Source organism: Odocoileus virginianus, chromosome 5 (assembly GCF_023699985.2).
Source record: "Odocoileus virginianus isolate 20LAN1187 ecotype Illinois chromosome 5, Ovbor_1.2, whole genome shotgun sequence".
Taxonomy (NCBI): Eukaryota; Metazoa; Chordata; class Mammalia; order Artiodactyla; family Cervidae; genus Odocoileus; species Odocoileus virginianus.
The window spans coordinates 81722836-81744785 of NC_069678.1; the positions used below are offsets into that span (position 1 = coordinate 81722836).

The window sequence follows — 21950 nt, forward strand, 5'->3', positions numbered from 1 at the left end:
CCCAACCCTAATCAGGCTTTCTAGATCTTTAGGCCTAGTTGCTGCCATTGCCACCTCTGCATGTGATGCACCTCCTGCAGCTGCCAGTGTGGGCGGCCTTGCCCCTGAATCTCAGCCCAAGACTTAACTATTCTGCTCCCATACCTACTCACACAGGTTCCTGGCCCCTGCCACCATGCCACCCCAGCCTCACCCTCCCACTCCTGCCATTTACTTCCCATTCTCCCAGTGTCTGGTCAGTTTCTCCAGCCCAATTATTATACCCTGGAGTCCCTTAAAGCAAGCAGGAGGCAGCCCCTGCTTAGCCAACAATGCTATCCCCACAGGTTTTAGTGGAGGCAAGAACAATAAAAGAGAGCTGTGGTCTGAGAGAAGCCAGACCCCTTCTCACCTCTTCTTAGTGAGGTCTGCCCAACTGGGAAAGGAAGAGCCAGGAACCCAGATCATCATTTGAAATTCTTACTGATCCTTCTCCAGCTGCACTCCTTTATATCCTAATTATATAGACTCTGCTGCTTCAGGTAATTGAGAAATGAGACTTCAATTCCCACAGCTCTTCTGGAACCCCATCCACCTTGTCTTCACCACCCCCCTCCCAGATACTCATACTCCACTCCTGACTCTCCCTACACCGCTTTTACCACCTGCAGGTGTTTGGTGGAAGATGAAAGTGGTTCCTGGGGTGAGATTTCACCTCCTAGATTTATCAAAGTAAAGGTTTCTCTTGATGTGTTCACTGTGGGTGGCAGTAATTATAAAGAAAGATTTGAAATACTGGTTTCTACATTGTTTCAAAAATCTGAAGTCTCTCAAGTTCATTTGAGTGATCCTGCCTGAATCTTAGTTGCTCTCATTGGACTTGTGAGAGACTGAGCATTCCTCCCCTGGGGGAGCTCCACCTCCATCAGCCTTCTGGGTTGCTCTAGAGCTCCACATTCTCCCCACTGGTCAGGACAAGGTTCCTGAAAGTCTGTCCTCAGCAGAGAGAAGCTGAAATGGCCCAGCAGAGTGGTTGAAACCTAGAGGACTGGGGAGGTAGAAATAAAGAGCTGTGGTGGTGCCCAAGATGATTCCGTTTGGAACTGAAATTAAATGTGTGGGGCAGTGATGGTGCTGGAGACAGTCCTGGCCTGGATAGAAGATCTGTGCTCTGGAATGTAGTCTGGCTTTGGACAAGTCACTGTCTGCCCTTGAGTTTACACATCTGCAAAATGGAAAAGTTGAACTTGGTGACTTTTAAGGGCCCTTTTAATCTCAGGTTTTATCCCCTCTCAGAGCTTTCTGACGCCTGGGGTCTGCGGTCTCCTTGACCGCAGAAAGGGGCTAGAAGTGGGTGGGTTTGGAGGAAGGATAGGGTCGGGGAAGGGAAGGGATTGGTTATACTGTCCCAGAACCTTCCCACTCTCCTTTCTGATCTTCCCCAGTGAGCCCTTGGGTAGAGGAAAATCCTCTCTTCTGCCTTCCCTTGCTCCTGCTCCAAGGAAAGAAGGCAGCTGAAAGAAACAGACAAGGGAAGGGTTCCCCAGGGGAAGGCCTTGCTGAGTTTGAGTCCCAGCTGGGAGCAGCCCCCAGCTTGGGACACTGCTGCTAGTGTCTCCACCAACTCCAAAACTGGCTGAATGCCCAAGATGCTTTGATTTCTCTTCTGTTCATCCTGTCTGCCAGAAGGCAGGACAGTTTTTGTTTTCTTTTGGCAACATCTCCAGAGGTTTGAAATAGAATGAGCAACTGAATGTCCACTGGCCAGCTACCTCTTCATGGGACAGAAGCCAGAAGGCTAGGCAGGCAAAAGAATTGACAGGCTCTGCCCTGCCTCTCCGAGTGGTGCTATACAAGGGGAGTGAAGGAGAGGGGCAGGGAGCCTTTAATGACAAATCAAGGAAGTCTCTGAGGAGGTGTTGAGAAATGGGGTTCTGGGAGCTTGCCAGATCAGACACAATTTGATGGCTACTACTCCAAGAACCCCCACCCCCACCCCCAGTAACACCTCTCCCCTACTTGCTAGCAAGAGCTCCCTGAGCCTATAAAGGGACTGACTGCCAAGGCCAGAAGCTGAACTTCTTCCCAGTTCTTCACCAAATTACTCTTGCTAGCCCACTCCCATCTGCATGGGGGAGTGTGGGGAAAACTCTCTTTAGCTGGACCCCCAAGAGTGATCTAGGGGTCTGCACAGCCTAGTTTAGAAGCTGTTTCTGTTTCCAGAGAATTGCATAGAGTACTTTTCTTTAAAATCCACAAGCATCCCTCCCCCTAAGGAAGTATTAATACATAAGCCAGGTTTTTATATACTGCTTTCTAAATAGTTAAATGTGTCTGAGGAAAGGGGAGATGGGTGTGGGAAGGACCACCCAGACAGAAGGTCTAGAAAGCTCAGCTCTGATGGAGCTGACAGGGAGGGAAAGAGGCTAAGCAGGAAAACACATTCTACTAGGGGTCAGGATGCCCCGTCCTCAACCTGAGCCATCTGCCACCACCCAGAAGGCTTCCATCAGGGCTTTTCTGCCATGGATAAACTGGGAAATTCTACTCTGATTGTTTGGTTTTTTGGCTGCACTGGGTCTTAGTTGTGGCATATGGGATCTAGTTCCCCGACCAAGGATTGAACCCAGGCCCCCTGCACTGGGGACACAAAGTCTTAGCCACTGAACCACCAGGAAAGTACCTCTACTTTGATTCTTAATCCTCTCTCCTTACCTCACCATCAAGGTAAAAGGTCATTTTCTGATCTCTGGTTGCATCGTCTAGCACTAGAGACTTGGCAGGTCTTATTGGCATAAATCTGCCTAGAGGGAAGGGGCATACAGTCCTAAACGTGGTCCCTAAACATAGTGGGTGGCGGTGGGGCACTGCTTGGGCCTCTGCTTCTCTCCTCACATCTCAGGGTTATTGACTTTGGCCCAGATAACAGAAGCCAGCCCAAAGCCAAAGCGTGGCAAGTGAATAGCTTAGGGAATGGCAGGAAAAGAAAGACTGGCCTAGTCCGCCCTCATGGACCCTACCCTGAAGCCAGGCTGACCACTTTCCCCAACAGTATGACTGTGTGTGTTTCGCCTCAGCTTTCCTGGCACTGCTCCTAGCCCACATGTATTATCTCCTTTAAACCTTAGGGCAATGTCACACTATGTAATCTGCCCAAGATCTCATAACCAGTAAATGAAAGATCCAGACCCTGAACCATGTCCTCTCCTTTTAGATTCTGTCACCCTCCCACTTTTCCCATCCAGTTCCTCTCTCTTCTGGAAATTTCCCTGAGTATTCTAGCTCACAGTGGTTTCCCCTGTGGTCTGTGTGCTCCCTCTTAGGCTATGAACTTTTAAAAAGCAGGTACCCTGCAACCTCAGAGCTTAGAAAAGGATGGATCCATAAGAGACCTTAAGGAATGTTTGTCCCATAAATCAGTAGTTAGATTTACTCCTTGGTGGTGATGAAGGATTGCTGTTCTCTTTTGTTTGTCTTTGGAGAATTTCTCTGGTTTGGGCCAAAGACAAATACCCAGATCTAGTGGAAGTGACTGTGAACCAGGCTATTCCATAGTTGAAGCAAGCTGCTTATAGAGAGAAAAGAGGAGCTTCTTCCCTCCCGGTCCCTGGGATCTGTGGCTCAAGATCACCACTGGTTGAGCTCAGCTGTGCTTAGGAACTCACTTTGTTGGGGAGAAGAAAGGTCACTTTGGAGCTCAAAGCAGCCAGAGGACACCAGGCCCTGGCTGGAACTGTTGGAACTGCAGGCCAATTCCTCCACCCTGGTCTTTGGACCTTACAAAGCAAGAAATTTGCTCAGGAGGCAGGCCCTGCCATGAAGGCATCCACGGATGTGCTGTTAGCAGTGGTAGGCCTGGTCTGGAAACAGAGTCCCAAGGCCCAGATGACTATAAATCTATTTCTTCATGGACTTTATGTCTGCAAATCTAGCAAGAAGGAAGTTTCAAGAACTACTTACAGCAAATCCTCTCTGCTTCTAGTCCTGATGACACCCAGCCATACCCATCTTTTGCTGGAACTGCAAAAGCAATCTAAGGGCCCATACAACCTAGTTTAGAGGCTCTTTCGATTTCCAGAGAATTGCTGAGGGTATGCTTTAAAAAAAAGTTTGTAGATTGGGGGGGGGGGGCATTTTTTTGGCTGCACTGGTATTTAGTTGCAGTACATGGAATCTAGTTCCCTGACCAGGGATGGAACCTGAACCCCCTGCCTTGGGAGCACTGAGCCACTGGACCACCAGGGAAGTTCCCTAGGGTACACTTTCTTTATTTATAACAGGACCCTCTTCTCTATGACAGGGAGAAACAAAGTGCTATGCACATATGCTGTTTTTACCATGTAGGCACTACCTGGCCAACGGCATCACACATGTATCAGTTCCTCCAAGGCATTTTGCTGGATGAACACCCACTAGGTGTTCACCCCCTCGGCCTAAAATTCCCCTTTCCCCAGAACTGAGGAGAGATCTCCAGGGAGATTATGTTAGTTGACACAAGTTTTCAAGAAGCAGTTTGGCAATATGTAGCAAGAGCCATAAAAATGTTCATACTTTTTGACCCAACACACTTCTGGGAATCTGTCCTAAGGACATTCTCCAGATGATTGATACAGAGACTATGCAGTAATATGAAATGTTTATGATGTAATCATAAACAAATCTGGAAGAACTGACCAAGATATTGGCCAGAGATAATAGTAATTGTGTTACAGTAATGCATTTATTGGAAATTCTTTTTTATCTTTCTCAAACTTTACATGCTGGTATACTGATTTAACCTCCTGTGCCATTCAGGGTTAATCAGTCAGGAACCTGCAGAAACAGCATGCTCAGAGGCCAGATAGTTGATGAAAGTTTAATAAAGGGACTATTTTCTGTTTCCAAGTCATTTCCAAGACTGGTTTCTGCAACTCTCAAATGACTCATTCAACAATTATTGAACACCTACTTATCATCTAGTGAGGCAGGCAGACTTTCAAGTACATAAATTGTATCAAATGCAATAATATATAAATTAAGTGTTATAAGGAACACAAAGAAAGATGCAACTATCTGTTAGGAGGGTGGTGTGAATCAAGAAAGGCTGCAAAGGGACATGGTTAACTCATCTCAGTTTCAGGGGGTTTTTGTTTTGGTTTTTGGTTTGGGGAGGTTGGCCACACCACTCGGCCTGTTCCCCCACTAGGGACTGAACCCCCTTACTTTGGTAGTGAAAGTGCAAAGGCCTAATCACCTGACTGCCACGGAGTTCCCTCAAGTTCAATTTTGAAGATGGTCTGCCAAAACAAAAGGGCCCCAACATGTACAAAGGCAGAAATACATGGCTTAACATGGTGGGTGTAGGAAATTCCGTGTAACTCTGCAGGGCTGGAAGGAACATGGGGTATGACGGAACTATGGGACAGAAGATTTTAGATTCTGCAGAGCGCTGTACTCCACGTGGGCTTTGTGTTTTGGAGCTATAATCAGATTTGCATTTTAGAGAGATGACTATGGCCTCAGTGGAGAGAAGGAACTGAATGGGGAGAGAATGCACGCAGAGAACTGTAGAAAGAAGCCTTTGGGTCTTGGCTGGGTCGACACCTCTTAGCACAACTCTCCTGACTTACATTTGGCGAACTCCTCGCCTCTCCAGGATCTCCCTCTCTCCCTCCTCCTCGCCGAGGGCCCTGCGGACGCGCGGGCGGGGAAGCAAGGCAAAGGGTGGCCCTGCCTGGGTGGTCTCCCGCCCCGCCCCCCCGCGGCGCTGTTGCCTAGCAGCAGATCCGGCCGCTAGGCTCCGGGTAATTTGCGGGAGACTCAGCCAATGGGAGGGCGTAGCCCCAGCCCGCTCCCTTTTTCTGGGACTGCAGAAGCCTCCTCGGCACTGCGGTCGCCAAATCCAACCGCGCCGGTCCAGTTCTTGCACGCGGGACCCACTCTGGCTCCGGCTCTGCTCCCCGAGCCGCACTGCCCCACTCCTCACGCTCGCGGACATCACTGCACACCCTTACCCGCGTCTTAGCGGCCCCGCTGAATTCCGACGCGTAGCTCAGCGGTACACCGGACCAGGCCAGTCTATGGGGGCTCCCAGATAACGCAGGTTGGGGGCGCCCATGCCCCCCCATACCCACCAGCATGGCTCGGCCGCCACCTCTCGGGGAGCTACCCCCGGGCTACACATCCCCAGCTCGACCTGCAACACCCCAGGTGAGTGGAGGGGAAGGCGGAAGAAGGAACCGGGTCTACAAAGTGTAATGTCTCTAAACCCTGGGAAAACTCTGTGTGTGTGTCCTCAGCATCTGCCTGGTGAGAGAGAGGGTGTCTATGTCGACCTCTGTCCACCCGAGAACCCGTGTGTGTGTGTGTGTGTGTGTGTGTGTGTGTGTGTGTGTGTGTGTGTGTATCCTATCTCAGAAAACGAATCTATGCCTTCTTCAAGTGTGTATTGGGTGGGAGGCAGGGAATGGAGTTAAATTTTTTCCAAGTTTGGGCCCATGTCTGTGTAGGTCCTCCCTGTTTTGCATCCAGAAACCAAGAAGCTAGAGCTTGGCATAGGGTGGTATAAGGAGAAAAGGGAAAGGTTTCATGGGTGGTTGCAGTAATGCCTGGCTGACCCTTCTCTTTCTATCCCAGATCCTAGCTGGGAGCCTGAAGGCTCCACTCTGGCTCCGTGCTTACTTCCAGGGCCTGCTCTTCTCTTTGGGCTGCGGGATCCAGAGACACTGTGGCAAAGTGCTCTTCCTGGGACTGTTGGCCTTTGGGGCCCTAGCACTGGGTCTCCGCGTGGCCATCATTGAGACAGACCTAGAACAGCTCTGGGTGGAAGGTGAGTTGTGGGCACTGGCTGTAGTTGCTTGGATATAGTAAGCCCAAGACGGGGCTGTTGAGTTCTAGTGGGCTTTTCTCTGGGTGGAGGGGGCACCTGCCTGCCAGAGCCTGGGTATCTGGGAGCACTGCTCCTCCCACACCCATAAAGGGACATCTGCAGATGGTGGAGCCTGGTGAACAGGCATTTGGAGCCTGTGAGTGTATGTGTGTTTATTTAGCATTTATTGGCAATCTTTTATGTATTTGACTGCACTGCAGTGTTTGTAAGGCAACTAAAACAAAACCCATCTTTCAGTAGCAAGGAAAGTAAAATACATGCTGTGATGTAATGTACAATATAATACAAAGCAGAAAACAATTGTGTCATATAAGAGAAGGCAGGTGGAGAAGGAAATGGCAACCCACTCCAGTATTCTTGCCTGGAAAATCCCATGGATGGAGGAGCCTGGTAGGGTACAGTCCGTGGGGTCGCAAAGAGTTGGACACGACTGAGCAACTTCATTTTGTGTTTTTGATGATACGAAGGATTGTGGTGTGCGATAAAATGTTTTTGCTAGGTGAAAAAAAAAAGAGAGAGAGAAGGCAGGAAGAGATCACATCTGAGTAGGAGAAATAGAAGTGTTAGAACTAGAAGGCTGGGGGAACTGATAAATCATCTGGCAGGCCTCCAGGGAGAGGTCCCATACATCGAGGCCCCTTGCAAGCGTTTAGTGGAAAAGTGTCACAGAATCTGCACTTTGAGGCAACAGCAGAGTCAAATGGAACCAGATCTTCACTTCCTAAGGGAAGCATTAGATTAAAATGATTTATTATTAATGGTTTTGACATAACTCCCCTTTCCTGGGGCCTGATATGACAACCCTTTAACAGAGTCAAACTCCTCTCTGTTCTTTCATGGGAAGTTTGCATTTGTGGGCTCCCCCAGATCTCCCCCAGCCCTGGCCCACACCCAAAGGCAGGGCCAGGTTAGACTCTCACACCCCTAAGTTACTTTAAATGCTGGCACGCCTGAGGATCCAGAGCAGATGTTTCTTGGAGCCTGCCTGCCTGTTAGGATCCCACACCTCATCCTACCCTACCCCCCACCCTCTGCAGACTCTCACATATATACACACTCCAGGCCAGCCCTGGGGTCCAGAGCAGATGTTTCTCTGTGCCTGCCTGCCTGCCCGCTCACAGCCCCAGGACAAACATGTGCAAACACGAACAGACACTTACCCCCACCCACACCACTGCTGCCTGGGTGGTCCCAAATGACTCTAGGATTTCCTGCCACAATAGAGGCTGTCTCCCACCCCTTCTTCCTTCTCCATTCCCCAGATCTTCCCAGTCTAAACACTGCTTGAACCTCCGTGTTTCCTCATCCTCTCTCCTGTATTCCAGCACAGACCAGGCTTGACCTCACTGGAGTTTTGGTGTTCTTTGTGGGAGGGTCATATAAGAGGGCAGGAATCAATTCCTAGGTCTTTTTCCTTTGTTTTGGAATATCACTCTGCTCTCTAATGGGGCTGGAGGTGAGTTGAAAGCAGTGATCCTGACCTGAACTTTTCTCTGAGGCTTCTTCCAGCAATACCCTCGGCAATGAGGACTGAAGGGTATTCTCCATTCCTTTCCTGTTTCGCTAATACGGAGAGCAAAGAGAGAAGCATGGCGTTAGCTCTGAGAGTTCTGGACTCACCAGCTTCGCCATGGTGAGATTTGGAATGTGACTTCTCCTTCCTGGTCAGTGTTAAAGGTGAAGGACTCAGAGATAAATTCTCTAAAATAAAAATCCCAGGAAATTCCTTGGTGGTCCAGTGGTTAGGACTCTGTGCTTTCACTGCCGAGGGCCCTGTTCAGTCCTTGGTCAGGGAACTAATATCTTGCAAACCAGGTGGTGTAGCCAAAAAAATAATAACAAGAAAGAAAGCAAAGAAAAATCACAATGTAGAGTCCAACTAGTACTTTCAGGAACAGTGATAGAAATGGTTTGAAATTGGAGCTGTCCCTGAAGATAAGGAACATACAGCCCTTCTGTCTAGAAGGCAGGTGACAGCCAGATATCAATTGGTGGAACCACTATTCACTCAGATTCCCAAGGCTGAAACCTTGAGAGCCAGTCTCAGTTCTTCTTGCTCAGTTAATTGGTTACTAAACAACTAAAATTCTTCCTTCTCAGCCTCTCTCATGAGGGATCCCTTCTTCCCACCCTTGTGGCAGTTGCTCTAGCTAAGACCTGGCAGTACACTCCTTACTGTATCATTTAGAATGCGTTTAGCCACATTAAGAAGAGAGTAAGGGAAAGAGGGAGAAAGGAAGAGGATTGATTTATTATTTCCCTCCTCCCCCGCCAACAAGAAGTCTAGCAGTACAGAGTAGAGAAGTTCCACAATAGATAATTCAGCAACCTAAGGACATCAGCAAAAGGTTCTTTCTATCTTTCTCCTCTGCCTTCTTTTATATGTTGGGCTTTTGCCCTCAGGTTTATCACGCTTTCTTCCAAGGTGGCTGCTGCCATGGTAGAAAAGGGAAGTCATGCCTGTCTTGCACACCTTTTTTGAAAGTGAGGAAAATTTTACTACCCACCCCTTCCCACCACCCACCCCCACGGACTTCCCATTTGGTTATTTTGGCAAGAACTGTGTAGCATCCTATGTCTAAATCCTTCACTTGGCAAAGACAGTGGAATTATAAGTGACTTCTTAGACTCATCAAATTTCAGCTTCTAAGGCCAGGGAGGGGCCCAACTGCCCTGAATCACTAGGCCTTTCTGAGGATGGCCCAGGAAATCTAGGTCTGTAAAGGGATTGCCCTTCCCCCTCACTTTTAAATCTGCCTCCACGGCGCCCTCCTGTGGTGCATCTAAATCTGACCAAGTCGGTCTCTTACTGCTTCCCTTAGCGCTTAGAGCTTAGTGCTCTGGTGACTAGGACCCCTTATAAAATCTGCCCGCAATGCTGGAAACCGGATTCAGTCCCTGGGTCGGAAAGATCCCCTCGAGGAGAGAATGGCAACCCACTCCAATATCTTGCCTGGAGAATCCCATGGACAAAGTAGTCTAGTGGGCTACAGTTCATGGGGTCACAAAGAGTCAGACACAACTGAAGCGGCTTAGCACCCACATGCACACAGAGCCCTTCCACCACTCTACTGGCTTCCAGGTAGTCTCCAGAATCAAGTTCAAGCTCCCCAGCACACTCTAGGTTGCTTCCCCAGCTTTGTCTCTCCCTCACTCTTAGCAGCCCAGTAGTGCTGAGCCCCTGACAGTTACCTGCACACACTTGGTCCAGAACCCCTTTCCCTGGCTTCTTACCCTGTCCAACTCCTGTTCATCATTCACATCTCAGCTCCAGAATATTTAAGGTGATGAAAAAGCCAGGTCATCTCAACTTCTCTGCTCAAAACCTCCCATGGCTTCCATTTCATACAGAGACAGCTTCAGTCCCTACAAAAGCTTACAGGTCCTTACTTGTGAAATTTCTAGACCAAAGATTGTGAACATTTCTGTGGGTCCTAAAATATATTGCAATATCATGTGTGCTCAGTCATATCTGACTCTTTGTGACCCCTGTGGACTGCAGCATCTCCTGAAGTTCCTTTACTATTTCCTGAAGTTTGCTCAACTAATGTCCACTGAGTCAGTGATGCTATCTCAAGACGGTTGAAAGACGGTAAGTTGCATTCATTGGATTACCTATAAAGTGGACTCTAAGCATGCTCTAATCAGTTATATTATCCCTTTTGTAAAGTTTTTAACAGATGGGATGATTTTGAGTCTCCTTCCCCTGTTCTGCCTACTTTCTCCCCACTTACTTACAGTCTCATGTTTTCTTCAGTTCTTTCTCACGTTTCTGTCATATCATTTCTCTCCCAGCAACTATTGAATAATAATTCCATATCTGTACTTCTTGGGTACTGAACAACTTCCTAAGTACTTCGCTCATATTGATTCTGTGTATTTTTTTATTTTTGGCTGCGCTCTGTCTTTGTTGCTGCACATAGGCTTTCTGTAGTTGCAGAGAGCAAGGGCTACTCTCTAGTTTCGGTGTGCAGGCTTCTCATGTGCAGAGCATGGGCTCTAGGGTGTGGGCTCAGTAGTTGTGACACAAGGGCTTAGTCGCTCCGAGGCATGTGGAATTTTCCCTGACCAGGGATCAAACCGATGTGCCCTGCATTGGCGGCAGATTCTTAACCACCGGACCACCAGGGAAATCCTATCACATTGGTTCTCAAGCCACCAAGGTGGGCATTGTCCCCATTTCTCAGATGAGGAAATTGCAGGTCAGAGAGACTAAATAATTTACCCCAAGCATCAGAGCCAAGACCCAAAGCCAGGTCTGTTTGGAAGCCTTTGTGCTCCCCCAGACACCTGCTGTCTCTTCTTGCCTGCACAGTACACCCCGTTCATCTGTCCTCATAACTTACCATTACTGTCAGCCAAAACATAACTTTCTCTTCCTCATTTTCTCTGAGGACTCCTTATTCTCTTTGATGCTGTATTTTATTATTTCTAACATTTATTTATTTATTTGGCTGTGTCGGGTCTTAGTTGCAGGACTCAGAATCTTCACTGTAGTATATAGGATCTTCCATTGTGGCGAGTGGGCTTGCTTAGTTGCCCCAAGGCGTGTGGGGTTTTATTAATTCCCCAGTCAGGGACTGAACTCATGCCCCTTGCATGGGAAGGTAGATTCTTAACCACTGGACCACCAGGGAAGTCCTTTGATACTGTGTTTTAAATAGTGCCTGTCCCTTTCTCTTGCTTTCTCATTAGCTCTGGGTTGCTGCTTTCTTCCATACCTCGGTCCCCTCAGCAAATTCCATTACTATGGGGAGCTTATCTCTGCCCTCTGCTCCTGTCCCTCCTTGTGGCAGCTCTGGCCTAAGCCTGATGAAATAAACACTGCGGTACAGGTCTGCAGGAGCGGGGAGTCAGGAAAGGAAGAAAAGAATGTGGAATTGACAGCAGAGAAGGCGGGATGGCTGTGTGAGACTGTTCATGGGGGGGGTTAGGAATGTGACTGGGAGGGGGGATGAGCATAGGGGTGAATCTGTGATGAGCGTGACCAGGGGTTTGGGGCTCTCATGAGTGAGGGGATTATGTGGGTTTGAAAGAGATGGGGGAGTATGATGATCCCAAGTAGGACTGGAGCCTTGGAGAAGCAGTCCAGTGGGCCCAGGGGTGTCAGTGACCTACAGGAAGAGGCCCCAGATGGGGGAAAGCAGGACTGGGCTAAAGACCTGGCCACGTCCACAAAGCCTCCGGGGTGGTTTGGCCTTAGCCCTCGTCTCCCCCAAACCATAGTCAGGTCATAGCATCCCTCAAACCTCCCTGCCTCCCCAGGCCTCTGGTACACAGATAGCCTCCATAGCCAGGGTAATGCAGAACTTGATCAAGAAGATGAAGGCAGGCCTGGTGCTGGGATTCCTAAATGTCTGGACTGAGAAACTGGTGAATGGGATCTTCTTCTGCCAGCCCACTTTGATGTCACCTCTGCCAGGGTCCATGAGCTATTTCCTGAGAGGAGGCAGTATGCTGGCAGCATCACACTGAAAGGTCGTTTGATCCTCCCCCTCACTTGTGCCACTACAGAATCATTATTGCCAGACATTTACCCAGCCACCCACCCTCTTTACAGAGCAGTTTGCAGAAAGGTGTGTGGATATGAACCACTGTCTGGGACAACCTGAGCTAGGAACCAGCCCCAGCACTAGACCTGTTCCTTTAGGAGACCTTCCAACAGCAGCCTCCTTGTTGGCCCCTCTGTCTCTCGTCCTCCCTGCCAGAACAGAGAGAGACTGAGTGAGGGGCTCCCTTACCAGGACACCCCCAAAACCCCACCCTGGCCCCACTCCTGTTGATCACTCATTTTTAAGTTATTTGCTGCAAACACAGCCAGCCGGGTTCATGCTGAAACCTTAGGTCTCACAAGAGTTCCAAAGAGCCGCACAGCTGGCCCTCTCCACTCCAGATTCTGAAACGAGAGCCAGGAGCCTGGGGCCCCAGCATGGCCATCAGGGAGAAGTTTTCCCCACTTGTCCTGGGAGGCCTCTGGGGTTGGGGTCCCACACTCCCTGGAGCTTGGACCCACTGAGGCTCTTGCCCCCCAGCTCTCTCTCCCTGTCTGGCAGCGGGCAGCCGGGTGAGCCAGGAACTGGAATACACCAAGGAGAAGCTGGGGGAGGAGGCCGCGTATACCTCCCAGGTGTTGATACAGACCCCGCGCCGGGAGGGAGAGAACATCCTCACGCCTGAGGCCCTTGGCCTCCACCTCCAGGCAGCCCTCACCGCCAGTAAAGTGCAAGTATCACTCTATGGAAAGTGAGTCTGGCTGAGCCCCCGAGCAGCTTGGGAGCGAGAGGTGCCACGGCAGGGCTGGAGCTGGAGTTGCCCTCTTCTAACTGATGTCCCATGCCCCTGGCTATTGTAGGTCCTGGGATCTGAACAAAATCTGCTACAAGTCAGGAGTTCCCCTAATTGAAAATGGAATGATTGAGCGGGTGAGTCTCCTGCACTGTTCTCTGAGACAGGGTAGAGGTGGAGCCTTCTCTGCAGCAGGGGAGGTGGGGAAGGGGGAGTGTAGGGGCATTGCGGGGGCCGGACTGATGCTTGGCCTGGGATGTCCCTGGCAGATGATTGAGAAGCTGTTTCCATGCGTGATCCTCACCCCCCTCGACTGCTTCTGGGAGGGAGCCAAACTCCAAGGGGGCTCTGCCTACTTGCCGTGAGTGCTGCTGCTGCCGCTCCGGGGCCCTGCTTCATCCCCTGCCAGGACTTCCCCAGCAGAGAGGAGGGACAGTGAGCAAAAGCTCACCAGGGCCTGATTACCACCCAGGCCAGGGTCAGGGCACAAGCAGCCTCAGAGCTCTCTCCTCATCCCCCTTCTCCTCACCTCCTCCTTTTCCGAAGGAAAGGCAGACCTGTCTTATTTAGATAAGACGTGAAGATCTGTAAGATCTGAACAAAGGAGAAGAAAGATCCCCAGGAGAATGGATACATATATATGTATGACTGAGTCCCTTTGCTGTCCACCTGAAACTATCACAACATTGTTACTGGCTGTATCCTGATATAAAATCAAAAGTTGTTTTTCTTTTTTTTTTTTTTTTTAAAGAAAAGACCCCCAGAAAGAGACTTTGCCAGGGAGAGTTAGCTAGGTGTCAACTCAGCTGCTGCCCAGGCCGTAAAGAAAACCTGTTACAGGCAGGCGCCTGTATGGTTATGTATGAGAGCCAAGGGTAGACGGTTTGGAAAGGAATGAAATGGGGCTTTTGTGGGTCTCTTCCTTGTGTTGAGTACCGTCTGTCTTGAGTTCTGTCTCAGCTCCTGTATCATTCAGAGTTCACTGCAGCAACCTGCTGGACTGAGCCTGCACGTGGGGTGGGGTGGGCTACCCCATGGGCCCCATGGCAGCAGCCTGGAGGATGGGCATCAATCCTGATCCTCACCAACCACAGACTCTCCCCACAGGGGTCGCCCTGACATCCAGTGGACCAACCTGGACCCAGAGCAGCTGCTGGAGGAGCTGGGCCCCTTTGCCTCCCTTGAGGGCTTCCGGGAGCTGCTAGACAAGGCACAGGTGGGCCAGGCCTACGTGGGGCGGCCCTGTCTGCACCCTGACGACCTCCACTGCCCACCTAGTGCCCCTAACCATCACAGCAGGCAGGTGGGTTCCAGCCAGGTCTGCCGGGGAAAGGTCATTTCCTTTCCTTTCCCCTCATGTTCCCCTGTTCCTGGAGATAGCAGACTGCTCTATGCTCTGCCCCCTACTTCCTGGACACTGTCACCCTGTCCACACTGCACTCAACACCTAGAGTTTTCCATTCCCATTCAGCTCTCCTAAGGACTCCTCAAATAGCATATGAATCCCTTTGGCTTTTTCTAAGCCCAGAAAGGCTGGACTTGATCAAAACACAGGTATACAGAGAGACAAGACAAAGTAGATAAGCATGGGTGTCATACCTGGTTTCCTGAGTGTCTGTGTGGCCCTGTGAATGTGGACCTTTTCCCAAAACCACCAAAGTTCAGCCAGCTCCTCCCCGCAGCCTGTTTCTAGGTCTCTGCTCCCTCTTGTGGTCTCCTCCCTGCCAGCCTGTAGCTGTTCGCTTACAGAGCAGGCAGGAGGCTCAGCACAACAGTATCTACACCCCAGGCCCACGGAACTCTGTGGCAAGCATGGTTCCTGGAGGTGCCCGCCAGAGACACCTAGTTACCCACAAGTAGTAGGGCCTGGAGTAACGAGCTTCTCTCCACCCGCTCCAGGCTCCCAACGTGGCTCAGGAGTTGAGTGGGGGCTGCCACGGCTTCTCCCACAAGTTTATGCACTGGCAGGAGGAGCTGCTGTTGGGAGGCATGGCCAGAGACCCCCAAGGACAGCTGCTGAGGTAGGACCATCCCCCCAGGAGCTGCCAAGGGGATGCCCCAGGCATGGGGAGCCACACCCTGATGCCAGGCAGCTCTGGCAAATGCCCCTTGCACATGCCCTCCTAGTCGTTCAGACCAGCCCTGACTCCTGCTTCTCCTACGCCACCACCAGGGCAGAGGCCCTGCAGAGCACGTTCCTGCTGATGAGCCCCCGCCAGCTCTACGAACACTTCCGGGGTGACTACCAGACCCACGACATTGGCTGGAGCGAGGAGCAGGCGGGCACGGTCCTGCAGGCCTGGCAGCGGCGGTTTGTGCAGGTCAGCATGGAGCCGGCGGGCGTAGTGCCCAAGGCCACTGCCTCCTGCTGCGCCTCACACCACCCTGTCTCTCCAGCTGGCCCAGGAGTCCCTGCCTGAGAACGCATCCCAGCAGATCCACGCCTTCTCCTCCACCACCCTGGATGACATCCTGCACGCCTTCTCTGAAGTCAGCGCTGCCCGTGTGGTGGGGGGCTATCTGCTCATGGTGGGTCCTCTTGGCGCCTTGCCCCGCACCACCAGCCCCACCTGGGAGCCCCCATCCCAGACTGCGCTCTCTCCCCACAGCTAGCCTATGCCTGCGTGACAATGCTGCGGTGGGACTGTGCCCAGTCCCAGGGTGCAGTGGGCCTCGCTGGGGTGCTGCTGGTGGCCATGGCGGTGGCCTCGGGCCTGGGGCTCTGTGCCCTCTTGGGCATCGCCTTCAACGCTGCCACCACCCAGGTAGGCCAGGTCTGCGGGCAGACTTGGGGCCCACAGCCCAGGCTGCTCAGATCCTCCAACTGCCTGCCCCCATGCCCCTCCAGGTGCTGCCTTTCTTGGCGCTGGGCATCGGCGTGGACGACATATTCCTGCTGGCACACGCCTTCACAGAGGCTCCACCTGGCACCCCTCTCCAGGTGAGGCATCGTTGTCCTGCCTGGGTTCATCCCAGGCCATGCTGCTGAGGGTCCCAGAGCCGCTTGGTTTGAGTGACTTTGGGCTGGTAATAAGCCTCTCTGTGCTTCGCTTCCTCATCTGTAAACAAGGGTAATCATAGTGTTTGTGTGGTAAGGGGTGTGGTGAGGATCGGTAATTCGAGTGCTTAGAACAGGGCAATAAACGTTAGCTGCTGTGTGGCTCCTGTCCCTCCCCTGCCGTCCTTCACTCGGCCTTGTCCTGGCAGGAGCGCACAGGGGAGTGTCTGCAGCGCACGGGCACCAGCGTCACACTCACGTCCATCAACAACATGGTTGCCTTCTTCATGGCCGCCCTGGTTCCCATCCCTGCACTGCGGGCCTTCTCCTTGCAGGTGAGGCCTCACCCATGGGGCCCGGGCTCGGGGTGAGCATGGAGCCCAGCAGGCTTCATCCAGGTTTTGTGCCCCTCCTGCCCACCCCGCAGGCAGCCATAGTGGTGGGCTGCAACTTCGCAGCCGTGATGCTTGTCTTCCCCGCGGTCCTCAGCCTGGACCTGCACCGGCGCCACTGCCAGCGCCTGGATGTGCTCTGCTGCTTCTCTAGGTACCCCTGTCCCACCAGGCCATCCCTCCTGAGCCCCATCCCGTCCTGTCCCCTTGGCACCATTTCCAGACCCTCGCCCCCTCTCTGCCTCTTCCAGCCCCTGCTCTGCTCGGGTGATTCAGATTCTGCCCCAGGAGCTGGGGAACGGGACGGTACCAGTGGGCATTGCCCACCTGACTGCCACGGTTCAAGCCTTTGCCCACTGTGAAGCCAGCAGCCAACATGTGGTCACCATCTTGCCTCCCCAAGCCCACCTGGTGCCACCACCTTCTGACGCTTTGGGCTCTGAGCTCTTCAGCCCAGGAGGGTCCACACGGGACCTTCTAGGACAGGAGGAGGGGACAGGGCAGAAGGCAGCCTGCAAGTCCCTGCCCTGTGCCCGCTGGAATCTTGCCCATTTTGCCCGCTCTCAGTTTGCACCCTTGTTGCTCCAGTTCCACACCAAGGTAAGCCTCCAGGCCCGGGCAGGTCAAGGTGGGACTTGGCACAGACTTCTTAGATGTCTCTGGGCCTCCAGCTTAGTCGCCTCTTCCCACAGGCTGTAGTACTGATACTTTCTGGGGCTCTCCTGGGCCTGAGCCTCTATGGAGCAACCTTGGTGCAGGATGGTCTGGCCCTGACTGATGTGGTGCCGCGCGGCACCAAGGAGCATGCCTTCCTGAGCGCCCAGCTCAGGTACTTCTCTCTGTACGAGGTGGCTCTGGTGACACAGGGTGGCTTTGACTACGCCCACTCCCAACGCGCCCTCTTTGATCTGCACCAGCGCTTCAGTTCCCTCAAGGCCGTGCTGCCCCCACCGGCCACCCAGGCACCCCGCACCTGGCTCCACTACTATCGCAACTGGCTACAGGGTAAGAGGCGAGGAGACAGGCCGGGAGGACTGCAGCCGGCAGGAGCCCCCAAAGCCCACAGGACAACTGGACTCCTACCCCATCCTCTCCCAGGAATCCAGGCTGCGTTTGACCAGGACTGGGCTTCTGGGCGCATCACCCGCCACTCATACCGCAATGGCTCTGAGGATGGGGCTCTGGCATACAAGCTGCTCGTCCAGACCGGGGATGCCCAGGAGCCTCTGGATTTCAGCCAGGTTGGAAGAGGACCAGGGCTGGGGAGCACAGAGGGGCTCCAGGCCCCATGGGCCCAGCCTTAACCCTCTCTGCCTCTGCAGCTGACCACCAGGAAGCTGGTGGACAAGGAAGGGCTGATCCCACCCGAGCTCTTCTACATGGGGCTGACCGTGTGGGTGAGCAGTGACCCCCTGGGTCTGGCAGCCTCGCAGGCCAACTTCTATCCCCCACCCCCCGAGTGGCTGCATGACAAGTACGACACCACGGGGGAGAACCTTCGCAGTGAGTCCCGGGGGAGCCCGAACTGCCTGGGCCTGGGCCCACACAGGCCCTCCCCTGAAGCCCTGCCCACGGCTGCCCGGTGCTCACCGGCTGCCCCTCCCTCTCCCTCCACCCCCTCCCTCCACAGTCCCGGCGGCCCAGCCCTTGGAGTTTGCCCAGTTCCCCTTCCTCTTGCACGGCCTCCAGAAGACTGCAGACTTCGTGGAGGCCATCGAGGGGGCCCGGGCAGCATGTGCCGAGGCCGGCCGGGCCGGGGTGCGTGCCTACCCCAGCGGCTCCCCCTTCCTCTTCTGGGAGCAGTACCTGGGCCTGCGGCGCTGCTTCCTGCTGGCAGTCTGCATCCTGCTGCTGTGTACTTTCCTCGTCTGTGCCCTGCTGCTGCTCAACCCCTGGACAGCTGCGCTCATAGTGAGTCTTGCAGGAGTGGGGCTAGAGGGACCCATAGCTCCCCCACCTGCCCTGGCCAGGAACCCTGTGTAAGCCCTGCCCTCCCCAGGTACTGGTCCTGGCGATGATGACTGTGGAGCTCTTTGGCATCATGGGTTTCCTGGGCATCAAGCTGAGTGCCATCCCGGTGGTGATTCTTGTGGCCTCCGTAGGCATTGGTGTCGAGTTCACCGTCCACGTGGCTCTGGTGAGCACAGGCACTAGGAGAGGGGTGGGCCAGCTGATTCAGTTTTCAACAAATACTGTGTGCTCAGGACTGGGGAGATGAGAGCAATACAGACACACTTTATCTTCAAGAATGTTGAGATAAACAAGTAAATAAACAAGTAAGCATCCATTTCAGTAGAGAGGAGAGACAAAGGCCTAACCAGAATGGGATGAGAACAGAATGGAAGGTGAGAAAATGGGAACTGATGGTTGTTTTGGATGGATTTACTATGGATCAGAGCGATGGGGTGGTAGCTCGATGACAGCATAAAGGCAAGATCCTTCCAGGACAGAGATGCAGAACAGAAGTGGGCTGGCCTCTCCCACAGCTTCATGTTGTCCGGCAGAGGAGGGGTGGGTGTGGGGTGGGGGCAGTGGACCGGTTGGGAGCTTCAACACAAACCTGGCCAGACCCCACAAACAGCTTCTTTCTTTCTTTCTTCCCCCATAAAATCCTTATTTTTCTGACTATAAGAACAATATAGACTCCTTGGGGGACAAAAAAGTCAGCATGCAGAAAAATACCAAGAAGGAATCAGAAAGCCTCTGAAATGCTACCCTGAGAAGTATCCATCCTTCTAAACCAGGCATTAGCAAAATTTTTCTGAAAAGAATCAGATAGTAATATTTTAGGCTTATCAGGCCATGTGGTCTTTCTACCAGTGTAGCACAAAAGCAGCCACAGATAGCAGCCAGGGAAGCCCAACCTATTCTAGACATCTCTGTCTCATTCATCTAGCTCAGTTGGTAAAGAATCCTCCTGCAATGCAGGAGACACAGTTCGATTCCTGGGTTGGGAAGTTGCCCTGAAGAAGGGATAGGCTACCCACTCCAGTATTAATGGGCTTCCCTGGTGGCTCAGCTGGTAAAGAATTCACCTGCAATGTGGGAGGCCTGGGTTCGATCCCTGGGCTGGGAAGATCCCCTGGAGGAGGGCATGGCAACCCACTCCAATATTCTTGCCTGGAGAATCCCCATGTACAGAGGAGCCTGGCAGACTACAGTCCATGGGGTCCCGAAGAGTCAGACACACTGAGTGGCTGAGCACACACAGCACATGTCTCATCATCTATACAGGGTTACCCACATGGACTTGTGCTTGGGTCCTGCCCAGTTCCCAGGAACTCGGTTCACCTGGCCTTCTATGGGCCAGGCATGGGTGAGCCTTGGGGACATAGATGAGCCGGCCGTGGTTGGTCGAGGAGCAGCTCCAGGACCACTTTGCTCCCCCAGGGCTTCCTGACTGCGCAGGGTAGCCGGAACCTGCGGGCTGCCCAGGCCCTGGAGCGCACGTTCGCCCCAGTGACCGATGGGGCCATCTCCACGTTGCTAGGACTGCTCATGCTTGCTGGCTCCAACTTTGACTTCATCGTAAGGTAGGGGAAGGCTCAGGGCAAGGAGGCAGGGCTGGCCTGCACTGGATACAGGACCTGACCGGGCTGACCCCTCTTAACACCCCCAGGTACTTCTTCGTGGTGCTGACAATACTTACACTCCTGGGCCTCCTTCATGGGCTCGTGCTGCTGCCGGTACTGCTGTCCATCCTGGGCCCCCCACCAGAGGTGACCACACCATCCTGCTCCCAGCCCAGGGGGCGGGGTGGGACAGAACCAAGACAAAACACCCTCAGTGGCCAACAGACAGGGCTCAACTCACAAGGCCCCCTCCCCATGAAGTACCACCAGCTGAAGTTAGCAGCCTCCCCTTTTGCCCAGACATCATGTCCCTCCCCTTCAGCCCTCCTGACTTCTTCCTGGGACCCACCTTAGCCTTTAGGTGCAGGATTGGCCCCTGGTCTCAACATCCTGTCCCTTGTTAGCGCTTGTCGCCTGCTGGAAGCCACCAAAGACCTCAGCTTCCCAACCAGGAAGCTGAAGAGGGCTGAGTCCCTAGTAGCCCCCAGGCTCACTGGGGCTGCTGTTTCCCCCCAGGTGGTACAGATGTACAAGGAGAGCGCAGAGGTCCTGAGCCCCCCAGCTCCACAGGGAGGAGGGCTCAGGTGGGGGGTATCCTCCACCCTGCCCCAGAGCTTTGCCAGAGTGACTACCTCCATGACTGTGGCCCTCCACCCGCCCCCACTGCCTGGTGCCTACATCCACCCAGCCTCCGAGGAGCCTGCTTGGTCGCCTGCTGCCACACCAGCTGCCAGTGGCCCCAGCAACCTCGGCTCTAGGGGACTGTGTCCAGCCAGCGGGTGAAAGAGCAGCCGAAGCATGGAGACCCCATTCAGGCCGCACGGAATCACTGGGAAGCAGTGGGGGCATTGCTGAAGACGGCGCACTCCTGGGGAGCCCTGCTGCTGCCACCTCATCCTCTCCCGACTGGGCCATCGGAGACCTCCCTGAAATCCACACAAAGCCACTGCTGTCTAGGCTGTGAGCAGCCTTGCATGCCCGGCTCCTCTGGGCCTGGGCCTGTGTCTGGGTGGGGTAAAAGCCAGCACTTCAGGCTGCAGTGCAGCCCAGACCCCCCTCCCACCCCACACTGCTGCCCCCAGCAGACCAAGCCTGAGGGATCCTGTTAGCACCCTTTGCTGGGCCTGGTCCCCACTGCTTGGTGACTCCTGAGGAGGCACTCTGTATCCCTGCCCATCTCTCACCACATAAATTATTTATATGGAGATGTTTATTTTTGTAGTTTGGATGTTAGCTATGCTGAAAGTTTTATTTTTAAAAGAGTGAAATATATTCTATGTGAACTCATCTAAGTTGACGTTGGTGCTTTGTGTTTGGATAGTTGTGAGTTTGCACATAGAAGTGTCAGGGCCTGAGGTCCTAGCCCTCTAGTCCTCTGTGTGTTTATTCACCTGGCAAGTGAAGACGATGTGCAGCGAATGTGTTGGTCACATACTTGGTAACAGTCTGGCTGAAGTGCTTAGTACACAAAATGATACAAATGTTTTTGGTGTCAAAACCCCACTCTGTGGCTTTCAGAGCCATCATAATCCAGCCTTGCGTTCCTCTCCAGATTCACTGGCCATCTCCTGTTTCAGCAGCCCACGGGGACGGGCAGAGGGACACAGTCAGGCAACAGGTGAGAGGTGAAGTGGAAGCGGATCGAGAAAGTGGCCAAGGGAATTCCCTGGTGGTCCTGTGGTTAAGACTCAGTGCTCTCATTGCCAGGGGCCCGGGTTTGATCCCTGGTTGGGGAATTAAGATCCCACAAGCCTCTTGACATGACCAAAAGAAAAAAAAAATGGCCAAATGAAACAGAGATGGGGAGGTGTTTTAGGAGTTTTGTGCCCAGACCAACCTCCAAGGCAGAGGCCTCT

At 53.0% G+C, this 21950-nt stretch overlaps 1 protein-coding gene across 7 annotated transcripts; it reads left to right on the plus strand.

Moving 5' to 3' along the window:
* Window positions 1-5755: 5755 nt before the first annotated feature.
* On the plus strand, window positions 5756-21386 carry PTCH2 (patched 2). 7 transcript variants are annotated; one of them, XM_070468254.1, is made up of 22 exons: window positions 5756-6168; window positions 6595-6787; window positions 12901-13090; window positions 13200-13269; window positions 13402-13493; window positions 14240-14348; window positions 15032-15153; window positions 15306-15453; window positions 15530-15661; window positions 15742-15897; window positions 15981-16073; window positions 16340-16465; window positions 16558-16676; window positions 16774-17122; window positions 17215-17527; window positions 17621-17763; window positions 17845-18025; window positions 18153-18433; window positions 18522-18659; window positions 19913-20055; window positions 20142-20241; window positions 20611-21386. In XM_070468254.1, exons 1-22 carry the CDS (start codon window positions 6097-6099, stop codon window positions 20875-20877), a joined length of 3537 nt encoding a protein of 1178 aa, XP_070324355.1. In that variant the 5' UTR covers window positions 5756-6096; the 3' UTR covers window positions 20878-21386. The 7 variants fall into 7 exon arrangements, with proteins under 7 accessions (XP_070324355.1, XP_070324354.1, XP_020753098.2 ...); XM_070468253.1 differs by having other exon boundaries at window positions 6646-6787; window positions 14240-14435; XM_020897438.2 differs by having other exon boundaries at window positions 5757-6168; window positions 14240-14435.
* Window positions 21387-21950: the final 564 nt, after the last annotated feature.

Bases quoted from the DNA above. Each gene is read 5' to 3' on its own strand.
- PTCH2 (XM_020897438.2), top strand. From the start codon at position 6,097: ATGGCTCGGCCGCCACCTCTCGGGGAGCTACCCCCGGGCTACACATCC. The intron at 6,169-6,594 runs GTGAGTGGAGGG...TTTCTATCCCAG, and splicing joins CTCGACCTGCAACACCCCAG to ATCCTAGCTGGGAGCCTGAA. The intron at 6,788-12,900 runs GTGAGTTGTGGG...CCTGTCTGGCAG, and splicing joins AGAACAGCTCTGGGTGGAAG to CGGGCAGCCGGGTGAGCCAG.